This window comes from Ipomoea nil, unplaced genomic scaffold, assembly GCF_001879475.1.
Source record: "Ipomoea nil cultivar Tokyo-kokei standard unplaced genomic scaffold, Asagao_1.1 scaffold1237, whole genome shotgun sequence".
Classification (NCBI taxonomy): domain Eukaryota; kingdom Viridiplantae; phylum Streptophyta; class Magnoliopsida; order Solanales; family Convolvulaceae; genus Ipomoea; species Ipomoea nil.
In genome coordinates, this window is record NW_017617665.1 from 845,436 (window position 1) to 862,097 (window position 16,662).

General features: G+C 43.4%; 1 protein-coding gene across 1 annotated transcript; it reads left to right on the forward strand.

The window, feature by feature from the left end:
- Positions 1 to 9,687: 9,687 nt before the first annotated feature.
- On the forward strand, positions 9,688 to 11,156 carry LOC109183936 (uncharacterized mitochondrial protein AtMg00820-like). The gene is made up of 4 exons (XM_019333963.1): positions 9,688 to 9,891; positions 10,216 to 10,303; positions 10,555 to 10,608; positions 11,092 to 11,156. The coding sequence occupies exons 1-4, from the start codon at positions 9,688 to 9,690 to the stop codon at positions 11,154 to 11,156; spliced, it is 411 nt and encodes a 136-aa protein (XP_019189508.1).
- The last annotated feature ends 5,506 nt before the right edge of the window (positions 11,157 to 16,662 follow it).

Below are 16,662 nucleotides of genomic sequence, written 5' to 3' on the forward strand. Positions count from 1 at the left end.
ACTTTTGGTGGCGTCGTGATAGAGGAGTTATGGGTGTACCTCGGTTTCCTGCGCTGGAACTGGGTGCCCCACGAGTACCCAAGGCGGCCTCGATTGCTGCCACCCTCTGATCGAGTGCGTGTGTGGTGCGAATCAAGGATGAGAACCCTTCTTCCATGATTTGGTTTTGCCGGTTGAGCTGTGCGAGAATGCGCTCATTGACCGAGCTCTCGCTTTGATCTCTCGGGTCCCTTCCGGATTGTGATTGTACTGTCGGGTCGGGCCCGTCATCCTCCTCCTGTTCCTCATTCTCTCCCGTGCCTCCGCAATCTTGCATGGCTCGCTTGAGCTTTTTGTTGGAGATGTTCAACCGATCAACCAATTCCCTACGTTCCTCCTCGGGTTTTTGGCAAATTTCTTCGAGGGTGAGATAGTGTCCTCCCTCGGTGTAGTAGATGTCGTTGCGGCGGAGGTTTTGGGCATTGAAAACCATGCCATTGGCGGTCTTGACTTCGGTGTGGCTTAGGTCTACCCCCTTCTTCTCCATGATCCAGCTTAGGATCATCCCGTAAGGTAGGCTAAGCCGGTTGCTTGCTTTGCAAAACTCTATGTGTTTTAACATGAGTGCCGACAGGTTGAACTTGATTTTATGTTTTAGGAGATACGCAAAGGCGCACTCCAAGCTCCCTACATCCTTGCTCTTGTTATTGGTGGGCAAGAGGCTATCGGTTATAATCATAACCAGTATCTTTTGCTCCGCCGATAGCCACTTTCGGTTGGGTCGAGTAGCCGAGGTGAATCCGTCCTCTTTCCCGAGTAAGTACCCGAGATAGTCCTTGTATCCCGTAGTTTGGGTGTCAATCCACCCTTTCCGGTCATAGTCGGACACACCCGTGGTGGTCAATTTCAAGAGCTTGGCCAAACGGCCCTCGGAAAGCACAATTTCTTTGCCGCGGACTTTGGTGGTGATTTCTACCTTGTCACCCCGTTTGGTGGCCACAAGGTGTTGATAGAACTCCTTCACCAATTCGGGGTATGTGTCCCCTTTGATGGTGAGATATGTATCTAAAAGTCCTTGGTATTTAAGCATATTAACCAATTCCGGGGAGAATTGGTCGGGTTCAAGTGCTTTACCTCCGATCACGGTGTAATCGGCATTGTTCCACTCCGGGGTGCGGATTCCGAGGGGTTTCTTTGGCATCGCGATAGGTGGTACTTTTCCGGAGGGTTTTCCGGCGAGGCTTCCGGCGAGGTTTCCGGCGAGTCGCCGGCGAGGTGGGCAGCGCGGTTTTCTTCGTGGGCGAGGAAGGTGGCGGCGAGCTGGGCTCCGGTGAGGGCTCGGCGAGGGGAGGCGGCGGCTTTGGAGTGGGGTTGGACAGAGCGTGGCAGCGGGTGGCGTCCGGGCGAGAGGCGGGCGGTGCCGATGTCGCGGGTCCTCTCCGGCGGTGATGGCGGCGTGCGGTGGGGTGCAGCCTGGGCGGTCGGTGGTGGCTCGGCGGCTGGCGGCGGTGGTTTCGTGGGGCCGGTGATGGGGCGGCGAGGCGGTGAGATGGGTAGGAAGGGTGAGGGAGAGGGAGTGTGGGAGAAGGGGAAGAAGGAGAAGAAGAAGAGGAAGAAGGGTTTTTGATTTGGGGATTTTGTGGGTTTAAGGGTTTTGGAGGGGTTTATTAAGAGGGTGTTCCCTTGTGGTTTCAAGAAACACACATGGGCTAGCGGTTAAGGCTTTAACTTATAGATGAGAGGTCTAAGGTTCCATTCCCAATGGTAACATTAGGCATTCCTTGATGAGGTGATTTTTTTGTCATTTTCCTTGTTTCGTCTTTTAGTGGGGAAAGGTTGAGTGGATGACGTAGCTTGTGTTTTACTCGCGTAGCGGAATTGGAATTCGAACCGAAGACGAATCCTTATTCATAACACTCTCTAAGTAGCTAAGCTAAGTAGACATGGTGCTCCCGAAGTAATTTAAACTAAATAAGGGGTCGATACGATATAGGGAATGATTACACGGGGTGATGGTTCATCCTAGACAGAATTCGCTTCCGGGATTTTCTTCGGCGGGGTCCGTATGGTCCTCGTCTTCGGGGTTTGGGTTTTCCCCTCCTAGGTCTTCTTCGTTTCCGAGGTCGGCTTGCGTTTGGCTCATGACGAATACCTTCCCGGGGGCGCCGTAACTCCTTTGATGGCTGGTGCACCCATATTGACCCACGGTGGTGGGGCGTGGTCTTTGGGGTTGTGTGCACTGGAAGGCCTTGTGTCCTTCCTCTCCGCAATTGAAGCATCGCCAGGGGTTGCCCGCGCAATCCTTGCCCCTGTGGCTTTTGTTGCATCTCGGGCAAGGGAAGCCTCTTGGATTAGCCTCGTTGTTTCCCAGGGGCGGTCTTTGGTTGGTCGGGTTGCTCGACCTTGTGCCGGTGTCGTTTCTCGTTCTTTTTACCGGCGGTGCCCCACTTCCAGTGTTTCTTCTTCGCATTTGTTCCTGAACTCCGCGTTGGAGTAATTGGATTCGATAGAGATTCGCGGCACTGGAGTAAGCCTCGTTGAGGGTTCGAGGTCTGCTTACCACTAGCGCCTTTCGAGCTTCGAAGTTGAGGCCTGACACGAATCTCTCTATCTTGGTCACCTCGGTGGGGACTAGCTCTGGCGCGAAGCGTGCCAGCTCGAGGAATCGTTTATGGTAATCTATGACGGTGGCCGTTCCTTGTTTTAGATGAAGGAACTCTTCGTACATGGATGCTTTTACGTGGGTTGGATAGAATCTCTCTCGTAGTCGTGTCTTGAGGTTCTCCCAATTGAATCCTGGTTCTTGTTGATAAGTGGGCCCCTCGTGGATCCACCAGAGATCGGCCTCGTGTCCGAAGTAGAACGAGGCTATCTCTACGCGGCGTTCCTCTGGGCATTCTACTACTCCAAAAATCTTATCAAGGGTTCGGATCCATTCTTCCAGGACTGCGGGATCCTCTTCTCCTGAAAACGTGGGTGGTCGGTGATTTGAAACTTGCCGGACGACGTCTGAGTTTGCGTTTGATGGAGGTGGCGGGGGCCTGGTGTTGCGAAGGGCCGCGTCGCTTAACGCCTGCGTGACTTGTGTTAGTTGCTGCAGGGTTTGGGTCAAGGGGTCGCTGGTGGCGGGTTCCGGAGTCCTTGATTGTCTCCTGTTCGGTGCCATGCTATCGTCTTCCTGGTCAGTGTTTATAAGAATGTCAGGTTAGAGTTAGACGCACTTCTTATGAAGTGATAAGTGGGGGGAGGGTTTAGAATGAGCGAGGGCAACGTGTAGGGAAGTTATGTGTAGGTCTCACAATCTCACTGCGCGTCCTAAGGTTCCTGAGTCCTATGTTCCTAGGTGCTTTAGAGTTCAAGCCTAACGTCCTAAATTCCGGTCTTAAGAGTCTTTCCTAGGGTCAAACTTAGGCTCTGATACCAACTGTAACACCCCTGACTTTCAAGACATTTAAAACTTAATAATAAAGGTAATATCTCATTAAATCCCACAGCGTAACATAAGTGTACGGGGTGCTATGCCACACCTGGGCTAGAGAACCCAGGTGCACAGGCTGTCTAACTACTATCCTCTGAAATATAAATGCATAACATGGCACGCAGGCCGAAAGGGAACTATACTACTTCTACGCTCCAGTTCTAGCGCGCTCCAGTGCTCTAATCTTCTGTGCCTAAAAGCCAAATATATCTGTTCAGCGAGAGATGCTGGTAACCCACACCAACGCGTTGAAATACAATACATATAGAGATATATATAGATATACGAAAACCATTGCGAGCATGAAGATATGTCCTACGAACTCTAGCTTTTAAAACCGGGAATGACTTGACAGATAAGGTCAGACGCAAGCAATAGTTATAACAGTCATATGCAGTTTACAATAGATAAGGCAGATAAGGCAAGGCATAAACACTGATCACCACCCATCATAAACAATCCCCAACATAAATCCCACAGTCATATTTCTCAAGACACTCATAATCACCACTCATCCATGTCACAACACATAACACACTTTGTTGGCGCCACAGGACCAATCGCATGCCCATACATGAGGGTCAGCGCGTATAGCTCTGACACGGCCCCGCAGCACCCTGCCCCGTATCGCAACACGGAGGGGTCGATCGCAACCGACCGATGAACCGCAGCTCATCATAATGTTTGATCGCAACCAAACAGTGGACCGCAGCCCAAGAGAGTGTGTTATCTGACTGTAGCCAGGAATTCCCATCTGACTACAGCCAGCCTCTGAACCGCAGCTCAGGAAAGATGTCATCTGATTGCAGCCAGGAATTCCCATCTGACTACAACCAGCTTCAGGACCGCAGCCCAGAATACCGTCATCCGACTACAGCCAGGAATTCCCATCTGACCATAGCCGGCTTCTGAACCGCAGCTCAGGATAACCAATCCGATCGCAACCGAATTGGGGTAACACGCACACATAACACATAGCAAGCACATGCAGCCCACATTACACCTTGGGAAGGGGGATAAAACGTATAACAAAACCTATACGTGATCCATCACTTACTAAGAATAGTCCTAAGGGGTTCATATCTCTTCCACCTAGGTCAACGGGATACCAATTCAACTAGCATGCAATATAATAGACTCATAAACCTACGAACGGTACCCGAAATATCAAACTAGACATAGGCACGACAAACGGGGTCCGTTGGGACACCACGGGGATCGGGGAAACATCAAACGGGGAAGCCGGGGTCCCGAGGGGGGGAAGATTCCAGCGGGTCGCCGGCGGGCAGCTGCCCGCCCGCCTGCTGCCCGCTGCCGGAACAGTGTTCTCGGCCGTGGGTAGGTGGCGGGTCCCCTACCCCCCACCTACCCCCTCTGACTCTTTCATCAAATTTTCGTCCCGGGAACCATTGTGGAACCCGAAACCATGCTTAGACACTTTTCAACGTAATTAACGACAACACATAGACAATCAACGGATCAAACACGATAAACGAACGGCACATAACCTATCATGCTTTTCTAATCATAATCAACACCCCAAACATGCGATTTCCCCACCCGATAACCCAAGAATAATAACATACGATACAACTTAGGGTTCTAATTGTTTTTATATCAACAAGAATGCGATTCACCTTCCAATTGCAAGATTCGGTAAGAATAACACATAAACATCAAGATCATCACACAATTATCAAGAACAACACATAATCATCAAGAACTCTATATAATCATCAAGAATTCCGTAATCATCAGGAATCTCCCAATATCAAGATTATCAAGATCCCTCATGGGATCATCACATCAAACATCAATAATAATCATCATATCTCGCCAATACACAATAATATGGGGGAAACCCTAAGGGGGAATCATAGCTATGAAAATAGGTTTTGTTGAGACATGGGTTACCTCTTAGCCTTAATTAATTCCTTGGCTATGAAGGATCTTTCTTTAAGCTTTCTTGCTTTCTTGATTTCTTCTAAGGGAATTCTTGGAGCTCTCCTGGGGTGATGGGCGTTTATGCGTGTGGGGGTTCTGGGTGTCTCCTAAGTTCTCTATTTATATATTTAAGACTCCTAATTAGGGCTTGAATGGTATGGGTTTACTAATCCTATTCCTTATAGGATTCAGGGACTCGCTTTAGGGATAAGGGTCCATATTAATTAAAGCGGATCCTAATCACAATCTGAATAGTAAAAGGTTTACTATCTTTATTCCTAATAGGCTTAAGCCTCTAATTTAGGCAAGGGTCTACGGTTCATGGTGGACCCCATTAATTAATTAAAGGGGAACTTAACTTAATTAATCATATTTAATTATTATTAGCGGAATTAATTAAATAATTAATCCAAGATTAAAGGTCGTAACACGGGGTGTTACAGGGCAACTGCCCGCTGCCGGTGTTTCCCAAATAGGCCGCGGGTAGGTGGCGGGTCCCCTACCCCCCACTGACTCTTTTTCACCAAAAATGCCCCGAGAACCTTTGTGGAACCCGAAACCATGCTTAGACACTTTCAAACGCAATTGATAACACACGTAGACATTTAACGGATCAAAAGTCAAGAAACATACGGCACATAACCTATCATGCTTTTCTAAACATAATCACCAATCATGCAAACTCCCACCCAATATACCAAGAATAATTCCATACGAATTCCACGATATAACCTAGGGTTGTAATTATTTTTAAATCAACAAGAACACAATTCATCTTCCAAAATCAAGATTCGGTTGGAATATCATATAAATATCAAGAACCTCATATAATCATTAAGAACATCAAGAACACCATATAATCATCAAGAACGTCATATAATCATCAAGAACACCATAATTATCAAGAACCTCTCATCATCAAGATTACCCATGGAATCATCCCACCAATCATCTATAATAATATCACAAATCATCAATACACAATAATATGGGGAAATCCTAAGAGGGGAATCATAGCTATGAAAATAGGTTTTGTTGAGACATGGGTTACCTTTTAGCCTTAATTAATTCCTTGGCTATGAAGGGTCTTTCTTGAAGCTTTCTTCTTTCTTGATTTTTCCTAGGGGAATTCTTGGAACTTCTTGTGTGGTGAGGGATTATTGTGGTAGGGGGTTCTAGGTGCCTCTTAAGTCCCCTATTTATATATCTAGGAGTCCTAATTAGGGACTAATATTGTAGGCTTACTAATTCTATTCCTTTTAGGGCTAGGGGTTGGGTTTAGAGGTGAGGGCCCACGGACTATGGTGGGCCCTTTTCCTAATTAATTATTGTAATTTAATTCTTTCTTTTGGGTAATTAGTTAAATGATTAATTGGTTTTAGGGATCGTAACACGGGGTGTTACAGGTTTACTTGTTGCTCACTGTGCATTGAGTCTTACAGCATGGAACGACATAGAGCACCTCCTGAACTAACAGGTGACAACTATGCGTACTGGAAGGTCCGCACCAAAATGCATCTACGAGCTCAAGGGGAGAAGGTCTGGAGGAAAAACCGTAGCCTTTTCTGTCGAAGACTCTGGAACAGTTTCTGATCCAGATGAGGTAAGTGACGATCCAGTAGTCTTTTTAACTAAAGGGTTTTCTAAACTGTTGCAACAGGTAAAACGACAAACTGGAAAATTTGGTAAGGTTCAAGGTCAAAGAGGACCGGGGTCAAGTGCTAATCGAAACAATCAAAAATCAAACTCGTCCAACCAACGACCAGGGGCATCTAGAAACTCTCAATCCAAAGACAAAACCGGAGGCAAAGGGATCAAATGTTATGAGTGTGAAGGGTACGGTCATGTGCAGGCTGAATGCCCAACCTATTTGAGAAGGAAGAAGTCAATGAAAGTTTCCCTTACCTGGAGTGATGATGATGAACCAGAAACTGATCCAGGATCTGATCCAGATGAGATCTCCGGAAACTTTGTTGCCTTTACAGCTCTTACAACTACAGTACCTGATCCTACAACTGGCGAAGAATCAGAAATTGAAGAGTATGTGTCATCAGAAGATCAAGATTTACCTGCTCCTTCATTTGAAGTAGAATATAAAAAATTGTATGCAAAATGGGAAATTCTTGTAAAAGTTAATAGATCTCTGTCTAGTCAGGTTAGCATTCTAGAAAACGCCAAAAAGGTGTATCTATCTAAAATATCTGACAGCGACAGCATCATTGAAGACAGTCACAAGAAAGAAGAAAAGCTCAAACATGAGCTGGACGATCTCAAAAAGGAACTGGAACATCTCAAACGCAAGATACAAATGATGGACAACACATCCACCTTAGACCAAATTTTAGATTATGGTCGAAAGACATCTACAAAATATGGGTTAGGCTATTCTGGAGGAAAGGACAAAGCTACTACAATTTTCGTCAAAGCCTCAGGCCCTGACTCAGTCTCTGGAGCAAATCAAGATAGTCCAAAAACTAGTACAGCTCAACGTCAAGTCAAATTTGCTCCAAGTAAAAAGTCAACCAAGGTTAGATTGTATAACCCTATATGTCACTACTGCAGGATACGCGGACATACAAAACCGGAGTGCTTCTATTTCTACAAAGACCAACGTTTTGAGAAATACACCAACAAGTCTATCACCCCGTTTGTCAAGCAAATTTGGGTGAAGAAAAGTGACTTTGTCTGACACGTCTCTTTCCACTCTACGAGTACTAACAGAAAAGAGAGATGGTACTTTGATAGTGGATGTTCGCGTCATATGACAGGTGATGCTAAGTTTCTAAACAATATAAAGGGAAGTGCAGGAGAAGTAACTTCCGGTGATGGGGTTAAGGGTAAGATCACTGGAATTGGCACCCTAAATGTAACAGGACTACCAAAACTCAAACAAGTTCTCTTGGTGGAAGGCCTTCATGCAAATCTGATAATTATCAGCCAATTATGTGATCAGGAATGGAAAGTCTGCTTTACAAAAGATAGCTGCAACATCACAGACCACCAAAAGAACTGTGTCATGGAAGGTAAACGCTCTTCTGATAATTGCTATATACTTACTAACGATTCTTATTGTTACAGGTCCAGCATAAAAGAATCAAAACTATGGCATCAAAAGTTAGGTCACTTAAATTATCGCTTTCTTGAAAAATTAATCAAGATTGAGGGTGTACGAGGTCTACCTAATATCAAGGTAGAAACAGCCGGAGTATGCAGCGCTTGTCAAGATGGAAAACAAACTACAGCAGCATATACCTCTCAAAATTCGATCAACACTACACACTGCTTGAAACTCATTCACATGGACCTCATTGGTCCTACCCGAACAGAAAGCATTGGAGGTAAAAGGTATATTTTAGTTTGTGTTACCGATTTTTCTCGTTTTTCGTGGGTAAGTTTTCTCAGGGAAAAGTCAGAAACTTTCGAAGCCTTCAAAGCTCTGGCCTTAAAACTCCAAAAAGAGAAAGATGAGCCAATCATACGCATTAGAAGTGATCATGGACGTGAATTCGACAATCAAGTGTTTGATGATTGGTGTGCATCGGTTGGTATCTTCCATGAATATTCAGCACCGAAAACGCCACAACAAAACGGCTCAAGAGATGGCTCGGGTTCTTCTAAATGCAAAAGATTTGCCTAAGAGATTTTGGGCTGAAGCAGTAAGTACTGCTTGTCACACGATAAATCGAGTATATCTACGACCTAGAACGCATCACACTCCATATGAAATATGGAAAGGTAAGAAGCCTAATATTAACTATTTTCATATTTTTGGCTCACGGTGTTTTATTTTGAAGGACCGAAACCCAACTGGAAAATTTGAGCCTAAAAGTGATGAAGGGTATTTTCTTGGGTACTCAACGAATAGTCGTGCCTACCGTGTCTACAACAAAGTTACAAAATCCATCATGGAATCGGCAAACGTGGTGGTTGATGATCAACCTCAGGAAATAATCGATGTCATAAGAGTCTCTGATCCAGAAGTTACTCTAGAACCTGACACAAATAATCCAAAACCCCCTGAAACTGCATCATCAGATCCTACTCCGACTCCTCCATTTCCTAGTCCAGAACCTGGTCCAGAACCAGATGCTGGAGCACTCGAAGTGGCTGTCCGAACTCACAAAGATCATCCTACACAAAACATCATAGGAGATCCATCCTCTGTAGTACGAACTAGAGGAATTAAACGAAATTATCTTGAGCTTGCAGGGTATACGTGTTACACATCAAAGATCGAACCCAAGACGGTAAAAGAAGTCCTATCGGAAGAACACTAGATTAAAGCTATGCAGGAAGAACTTGGACAATTTGAGCGTAACAAGGTATGGAATCTTGTCCCTAAGCTTGACGGTGTGAATGTTGTAGGAACAAAATGGATTTTTCACAACAAGACTGATTCAGCTGGAAACATTACTCGCAACAAAGCAAGACTGGTTGCACAAGGCTACTCTCAAATTGAAGGAATTGATTATGAAGAGACATTTGCACCGGTAGCACGCCTAGAATCTATTCACCTTCTTCTATGTATAGCCTGTGCTCTAGGGATAAAATTGTTCCAGATGGATGTCAAAACGGCTTTTCTAAATGGATATCTGTCCGAAGATATATATGTTGCTCAACCTAAAGGGTTTGAAGATCCTCATCATCCTGACCATGTCTACAAACTGGACAAGGCTCTATATGGTCTAAAACAAGCTCTAAGGGCCTAGTATGAAAGGTTATCCCAGTATCTTCTCCAGCACGGCTACAACCGAGGGGGAGTTGACAAAACCTTATTTATCAAAAGGTCAGGTATGCATATTACAATTGCTTAGGTTTATATTGACGATATTATCTTTGGTTCCACTCAAACAGGTGCTACAGATCAGCTGGTTCAAGTCATGCAACAGGAATTCGAAATGAGTATGATCGGCGAACTAACCTATTTTCTAGGACTAGAAGTCCAACAAACCAATGAAGGAGCATGATCGAGAGTCTACTGTATCTGACAGCCAACCGTCCAGAAATTATGCTCAGTGTTGGAATATGTGCCAGATTTCAAGCGGCTCCTAAAGAATCACATCTTAAAGCCCTGAAAAGAATAATCAAATATGTCAAAGGTACTCTCAATTATGGCATTTGGTTTTCGAATGATACTAATCTGAATCTTGTAGGATACAGTGATGCCGACTGGGCCGGAAATGCAGATGACCGCAAAAGTACATCTGGTGGGTGTTTCTTTTTTGGAAAAAACTTAGTCGCCTGGCTAAGTAAGAAGCAAAATTCGATATCTCTTAGCACAGCTGAAGCGGAATATATAGCAGTTGTTAGCTGTTGTACGCAGCTCCTATGGATGAGACAAATGCTTCAAGATTATGGTCTACATCAAGAATACATGACTCTCTATTGTGACAACACTAGTGCTATCAACATCTCCAAAAATCCAGTTCAACATTCCTGAACTAAACATGTTGAAATACGACATCATTTCATAAGAGAATTGATAGAAGACAAGGAAATCAGCCTGGAATACATTTCCACAGAGAAAAACCTAGCTGATCTATTTACAAAACCTCTTGATAACACAAGATTTGAATTACTTCGAGCTGCTCTTGGAGTGTGTAGGTTTTCGACCTAAGTTTTTTTTTTTTTAAAACCAAATAAAGTTTTTTGCATTTCTTTTGCCTTGTGTTTGTTTATGTTTTTTTTAGGGTTAATCCAGACATTTCTTCAGATCTGCTCTCTGCTCCAGGAAGTTCTCCAGACCGAAAATTAAGCCCTTCGACCGCACTATATGCTTAGAATTATTTATTAATTCTTTCTCTCTCCTGGCTGTTACACACCACCGTCTTCTTCCCCAAATTTATAGAATCAAATCCCTAATATCTCTCCCATTTTCCTTTAAACTCTTCTCAAGCTCTCCATCTAAACATTCGAATCCTAGCCTAAATCTTCTACCCAATCGATTCGATTTTACCTATCTCACATATGGCTAGACATTCTGATCTTAATCCTTTCCTTTTCTATCTTACGGAAGATGAGCGTTCAGATCTCTATCGCCAAATCCTTCGAGGCACAGCTCTGATTTCGGACCTCTCATCTCGCCGAGTTCTTGCGACGCTACTTCGATACCCATCTCTGATGGAGGAATTATCCGTGAAGGACTCCAAGGAGATCTTTGCCAGGGCTTCAGGAATCACGGATGACCCATGGCCTCTTGATGACATTTTAGATGAGGAGAATCTTCAGGCAGAGCTTCGGGCTAGGCAACTACGGACTCAATCTACGGTTTGATTTCTCTATCCTCTTAGGAAGCAATCTCTTATTGCTTTTGCTTAGGCATGCATCGCATTTCTGTGCTCTAATTAGCATATATTGTCTTGGTTATGTGTGGTCTGCTTTTTTTGAGATTATTCCTTTGTCTTGCGCAATTAGGATCCCTCTGCTGGTATGTCTCTTGTGCCTCTGTCTAAGATTGCTTTCACAGGTTCCCTAGCTCAACGCACTGACGAGGCCAATCCGAAGATGGCTGAGCACTCACATGGTCCAGTCACTGTTATGGCTTCTACTCCAGCCGTTGCTCCAGCCACAGATCCTGCTTCTGGTGATCTAGCCTCTGTTCTAGGCTCTGTTTCGAAGGTTTCAATTCATGACATCGTTTCTGAGCCTAAAGATCCATCAGTTCAAGCAACCATTGTCTCGGACACCATTGCTAATATGCCAAACTCTGCCCGTGCAAAGTCGGCTGTCCCAATTGTCAAAGTGCCTTTTGCTACATCCAAGGCCAGAGGGAAAGCCAAAGTTACTGATCCAGATGAAGCTCCAGTTGCACCTGTTCCAGCTCCAGTAGCTAAGAGAAAGCTTCATGTGTATGATGAGGTTGAATTTATCTCTGAATCTCGTCCTAGCAAGCGTTCTGAACATCGTCCTGCAGGTCTTGCTCTGCGTACACGATCGAGAACTGGTGTGTCTACTCCGGCTCCTCCTCCAGCTTCTGCTCCTGCTTCAAAGCCGGCCACATCATCAAGGTCCAAGACCCCTAAGGTATCCAAGGAGACCATGTTCATACCTATCCTGCTCTCTCCTGCATTAGAAACAGTTTGGCATCAACACTCCAATCGTGACATCTTGGTTGAGAAGAATTTCAGTATTGAGTACCTCATCCACACGTGCAATATCATTCCTCTTCTTCGGGCTCAAAATCTTCTCTAGACTATCCAGAATGTGGGATCTTACTCTGTCTGGCTCATTCCGGAATTCTACGCAAATCTCTCATCTGATTCTCTCCTGCCGGCCTCTCCACATTATCATCAGGTTTTTCTGCGCGATGTTTGATATGATTTTAGTCCCTCTATCATAAATTCTTATTTTCAGCATGAAGCGTGCGATGATCTATTTGAGCCTGCTGGGGATTTTCTTGCATCCCATCTTACCCACAATGAGATCACAATCTGGTCAAAGGATGGTCTTCCCTCAAATGTCCTTACTGCAGTGTACTCGGTTATGTTTCGGCTAGCATCTAGCAACTGGATTCCAAATGTCTCTGTGCACACTGTCACTAAGAAAATGGCTTCTCTGTTATACAAAGTCCGACATCAACTACCTATTGATCTTGGTCATCTCATCTACCATCACATTATGAGTTTTGCTAAGAAGAAGGAAGCCAAAATTCATCTCCCTTTTCCATGTCTTATCACCGGGATTCTGCAACAACAAAGGCTTCAACTCTACTCCAATGAAGAGCTCTGTCATGTTACTCACAAGACCTCTATGGACTCTTGCATCTTCCAAAGGTCCTACTATGATGATCGGGCCACTCTCTCCTCAGTTCCACCTGCTTCTACTCCAGCTGATCCTCCAGCGACAGGCTCTACACCTACTGCTTCCGTTACTGATTCTGCTTCAACTCTGGCTGTTCTTCGACAACAAGTTACCTTTCTCACCTCACACATTGCTACCATGAAAGATGCCTCTCTTGCCCTTCAATCTTCCATCTCGACTGCCGAGGCTCAGCTGCTCCGCACCAATCGTCAGATTGCTTCTTTTGAGAGCGCTTCTACTGCTGCCCCTGCTGGTGATGATGAAGACTTGGAGACCTCCTCCTCCTCCACTCAGTCCTGATGCTGCTCTTTGACCATTAGCTTGAAAAAAAGGGGGAGTGCACGTAGTAAGGGGGAGTTTTTGTGAACTTAGCCATAAGTGCCAGTGAATAATGTGGTGTGCTCTACCTTTATTTTGCTTTTATATGTGTTAAGGTGCTGCGTGTTTTTCCTTGACTCTGTGGTAAATGCTATGCAGCTATATTATGTGATATTTATGTGTTCTGTGTCTCTTTGTGCTTTAATTTTCTATGTGCTTGTATGCTTTAATTGTGTTTGAACTTCTCTGGCACAACATTGGTTAAGTTTAAGGAGGGTGTGTGTCTAGCTACTCTTGACTAGTGACTAATCCGATTTCTATTGTATAGATTATTCATTTGGCAATTATTTTGTTTATTAAAGCCGATGATATCTTTTAGTAGTTTTGTCAACTAATAGCCAAAGAGGGAGATTGTAAGTGTAAATATATTTCACATTTAAACCTCTTTATTATTGGCTTAGATTAGTTGTCAAAGTAGTACTGGATTAGTTGCTGGATTAGTCACGTCGTCTGGAGTAGTTGACTGGATCAGCGCAAGGAAGTAATCCAGGAGGTATGAAGCTTGTTCAAAGTATTTATTCAAGACCCTATCAATGGGGAGATCTAAATCTAATGGAGCAGCCGAATTCAAGGAGTGGAAGAGTGCATGTTTTGAAAATCAAAACATTCTTTACAATTTATATATAATGCTACCTTAATTAGCATTAATTACGCACTCTTTCACATAGCTTTACTCTGAAAATCTTGGTGCATCTATACCAAATACATCCTGTACTGTTGAGTGTGAAGAAGATCTTGTAATCAGATCATGAAGCAATGAAGAACGCTTGCACATCGGATCCACTAGAGTAGGTTCTGGAGTAGTTATAGGTTATACTTTAGTGTGTAATTAACTCTCCTCTTGTACTCTGTTTTTATCATAGTGGATTTGGGTTGATGTGAGTGGCCCCGCAGACGTAGGAGTGAGGCTCCGAACTGCGTGAACATATCCTGGTGCATGCTTTCTTTTACTGCTATTTATTTCGTGTTCTTTATTATATCTGGAATATGTTTTCATCTAGTCCAGCTTTATAATTGAAATAAATCAAAGTTTTTAAGAGCTAAATCTTGCATTCAAGACTCACGTATTTTTTCATATACCCGTAGATTTTCCTTAAATCACACAGCTCAGCACGTGATAGTGCCTGAGTTTCACGTAAGCCATCATGCGGTAACTGCCTGAGTGTCACGCTGGCCATCACGCAGTAATGGCCTACATGACGAGGTGAACTGCATCTTCATAGGACTCCCTCATAAGGCGTGTTACCTCGTGATTATTGGCGTGATCAGTAGAACTCAGCCATAGAAGTTTGTATCACGAGCTATGTTACCGCGTGACTTGTGGCATGAATTAGCTTGTAGATGTTTATATTACGCCATTGGTCATGTGGTAACACCCTACGTGATGGTCCATTCCCGCACCTTTCGTATTTTGGATCCTTTTTTTTTTTTACCATTGTGCCCTTGGTTTGGTCCTTTGTACTTAAAAAAGAATACAAAAGTATCTCAACATTAGCACTAAACTCAATTTATAGAAATTTAGACAATCTAAACTACACAATATGCTCAAAGGACAACAATTATAGCACAAATTAACTCCAAATCATCCCACAAGCAAAACATCTTTGGCACTTATCAAGTTGCAATGGTCTAATGACTCCTTTTTGTTACACTTGGATGAACTTCATCCGAGGATGGTCATCCTTAAATGTCCTCCAATTGAGATGCTTGGAATATAGTAAAACATCCCTTTTTATCAGTCAAAAAGAGTTGCCAAGACTCTTTCTGGTCTTTGACAACTTCTAATCCCCTTCACTTCCTTCTGACCTGGCTCCTTCCATTTGTTTCCTTCCGCAGCTCTTCCTTCCAAAACTGCTTCCTCTTGGTCAATCCATCTGCGAAACTTATCTAAATTTACAACAAAGAATGATGGGTCTTGTTGAAAATTTATATAGTAATGGAGATTAATGGTTCAGATGGACTACCATGAAAGCTTAAATAATCTTTTCCAACAGGTCTAAAGTTGTAATATGAATACACTCTACATCATTAAAATCTATTACAATTCTTCATAGAAGTGGAATATAGCCATTAAAAACGTTAAAATCGTAAGAGATATTTTGAAAATTCTTGGGCTTTTTAGGTGCATATATTTTTTGAAATTGGGGTCTTGCCACATTACTACGCACTCTAGAAAAAGATTGTTGCTTGAGTCTATGCAACCTTTCAAATTGAGCTTTTGACATAGGTTTATGGACCATGAGCCAATATTCATTAGAAAGATACCTCTCGGCACCCCTCATTGGCTTTCTAGCTTGCCTCTAGGGCTTCTTGAACCTTTGCAGTAAACTCCTTGAGTTACGGCCCATAGAGTAGTTTATAGGGTTTCTGCATGAAGAGTTATTCTTCAAGAAGTGACTCTTGGTGGGCTCACCTCTCGGTTTCCCATTACTAGGTCCTATCCGATCCGATGAGTAGCTTGACTACCTTTCATATTACTCCTCAGATGAACTTTACTCTTCGTAGCTTACACAACAATTCGAATAGGTTGACTCTTTAGTCTACTATTAGTTTGTGGTTCCTTACCCTTATCAACAACTACTTTTAACAGGTTCAGGTTGCTTTTCTTGACTCTTAACAAAGATGGATTTTAATCCTCCATTGGTTGAAGGATCCTTTTGTTTAGTCAGGACAACATGTGCATTAAAGCTGGAGTTAAAGTCAAGTCTTGCTTTATCTGCGTACGATTTTTGAATATTTATCATTTTCTCCATTATTTTGGAGGAATTAGTAAATGTAACAATAACCTCATGAAAAGTATGTTCTCTTAATTTTATTGCTTTACACTCTTCTCTTAGTTGAATTATCTCAATCTTGAATTCACTTAGTTCGTGAATCATTTATGATTTTTTACCATATAGTCATAAAAGATTCACGTTCGGCCAATAAGTAAATGTTTTCTTCTTTGAGTTTAGAATGATGAGTGTATTTTACACATTTAAAATCTTTCATCAGTTTGAGAACTAAATCCATAAGATCTACACAGGTATCATCACTAGGATGCGAGCTTAAAGAATCAGAGGTAGATGGAGAATGAATTAATA

Bases quoted from the DNA above. Each gene is read 5' to 3' on its own strand.
- LOC109183936 (XM_019333963.1), top strand. From the start codon at position 9,688: ATGCAGGAAGAACTTGGACAATTTGAGCGTAACAAGGTATGGAATCTT. The intron at 9,892-10,215 runs GTAGCACGCCTA...ACAATTGCTTAG, and splicing joins ATGAAGAGACATTTGCACCG to GTTTATATTGACGATATTAT. The intron at 10,609-11,091 runs GTGGGTGTTTCT...TGTTTTTTTTAG, and splicing joins TGACCGCAAAAGTACATCTG to GGTTAATCCAGACATTTCTT.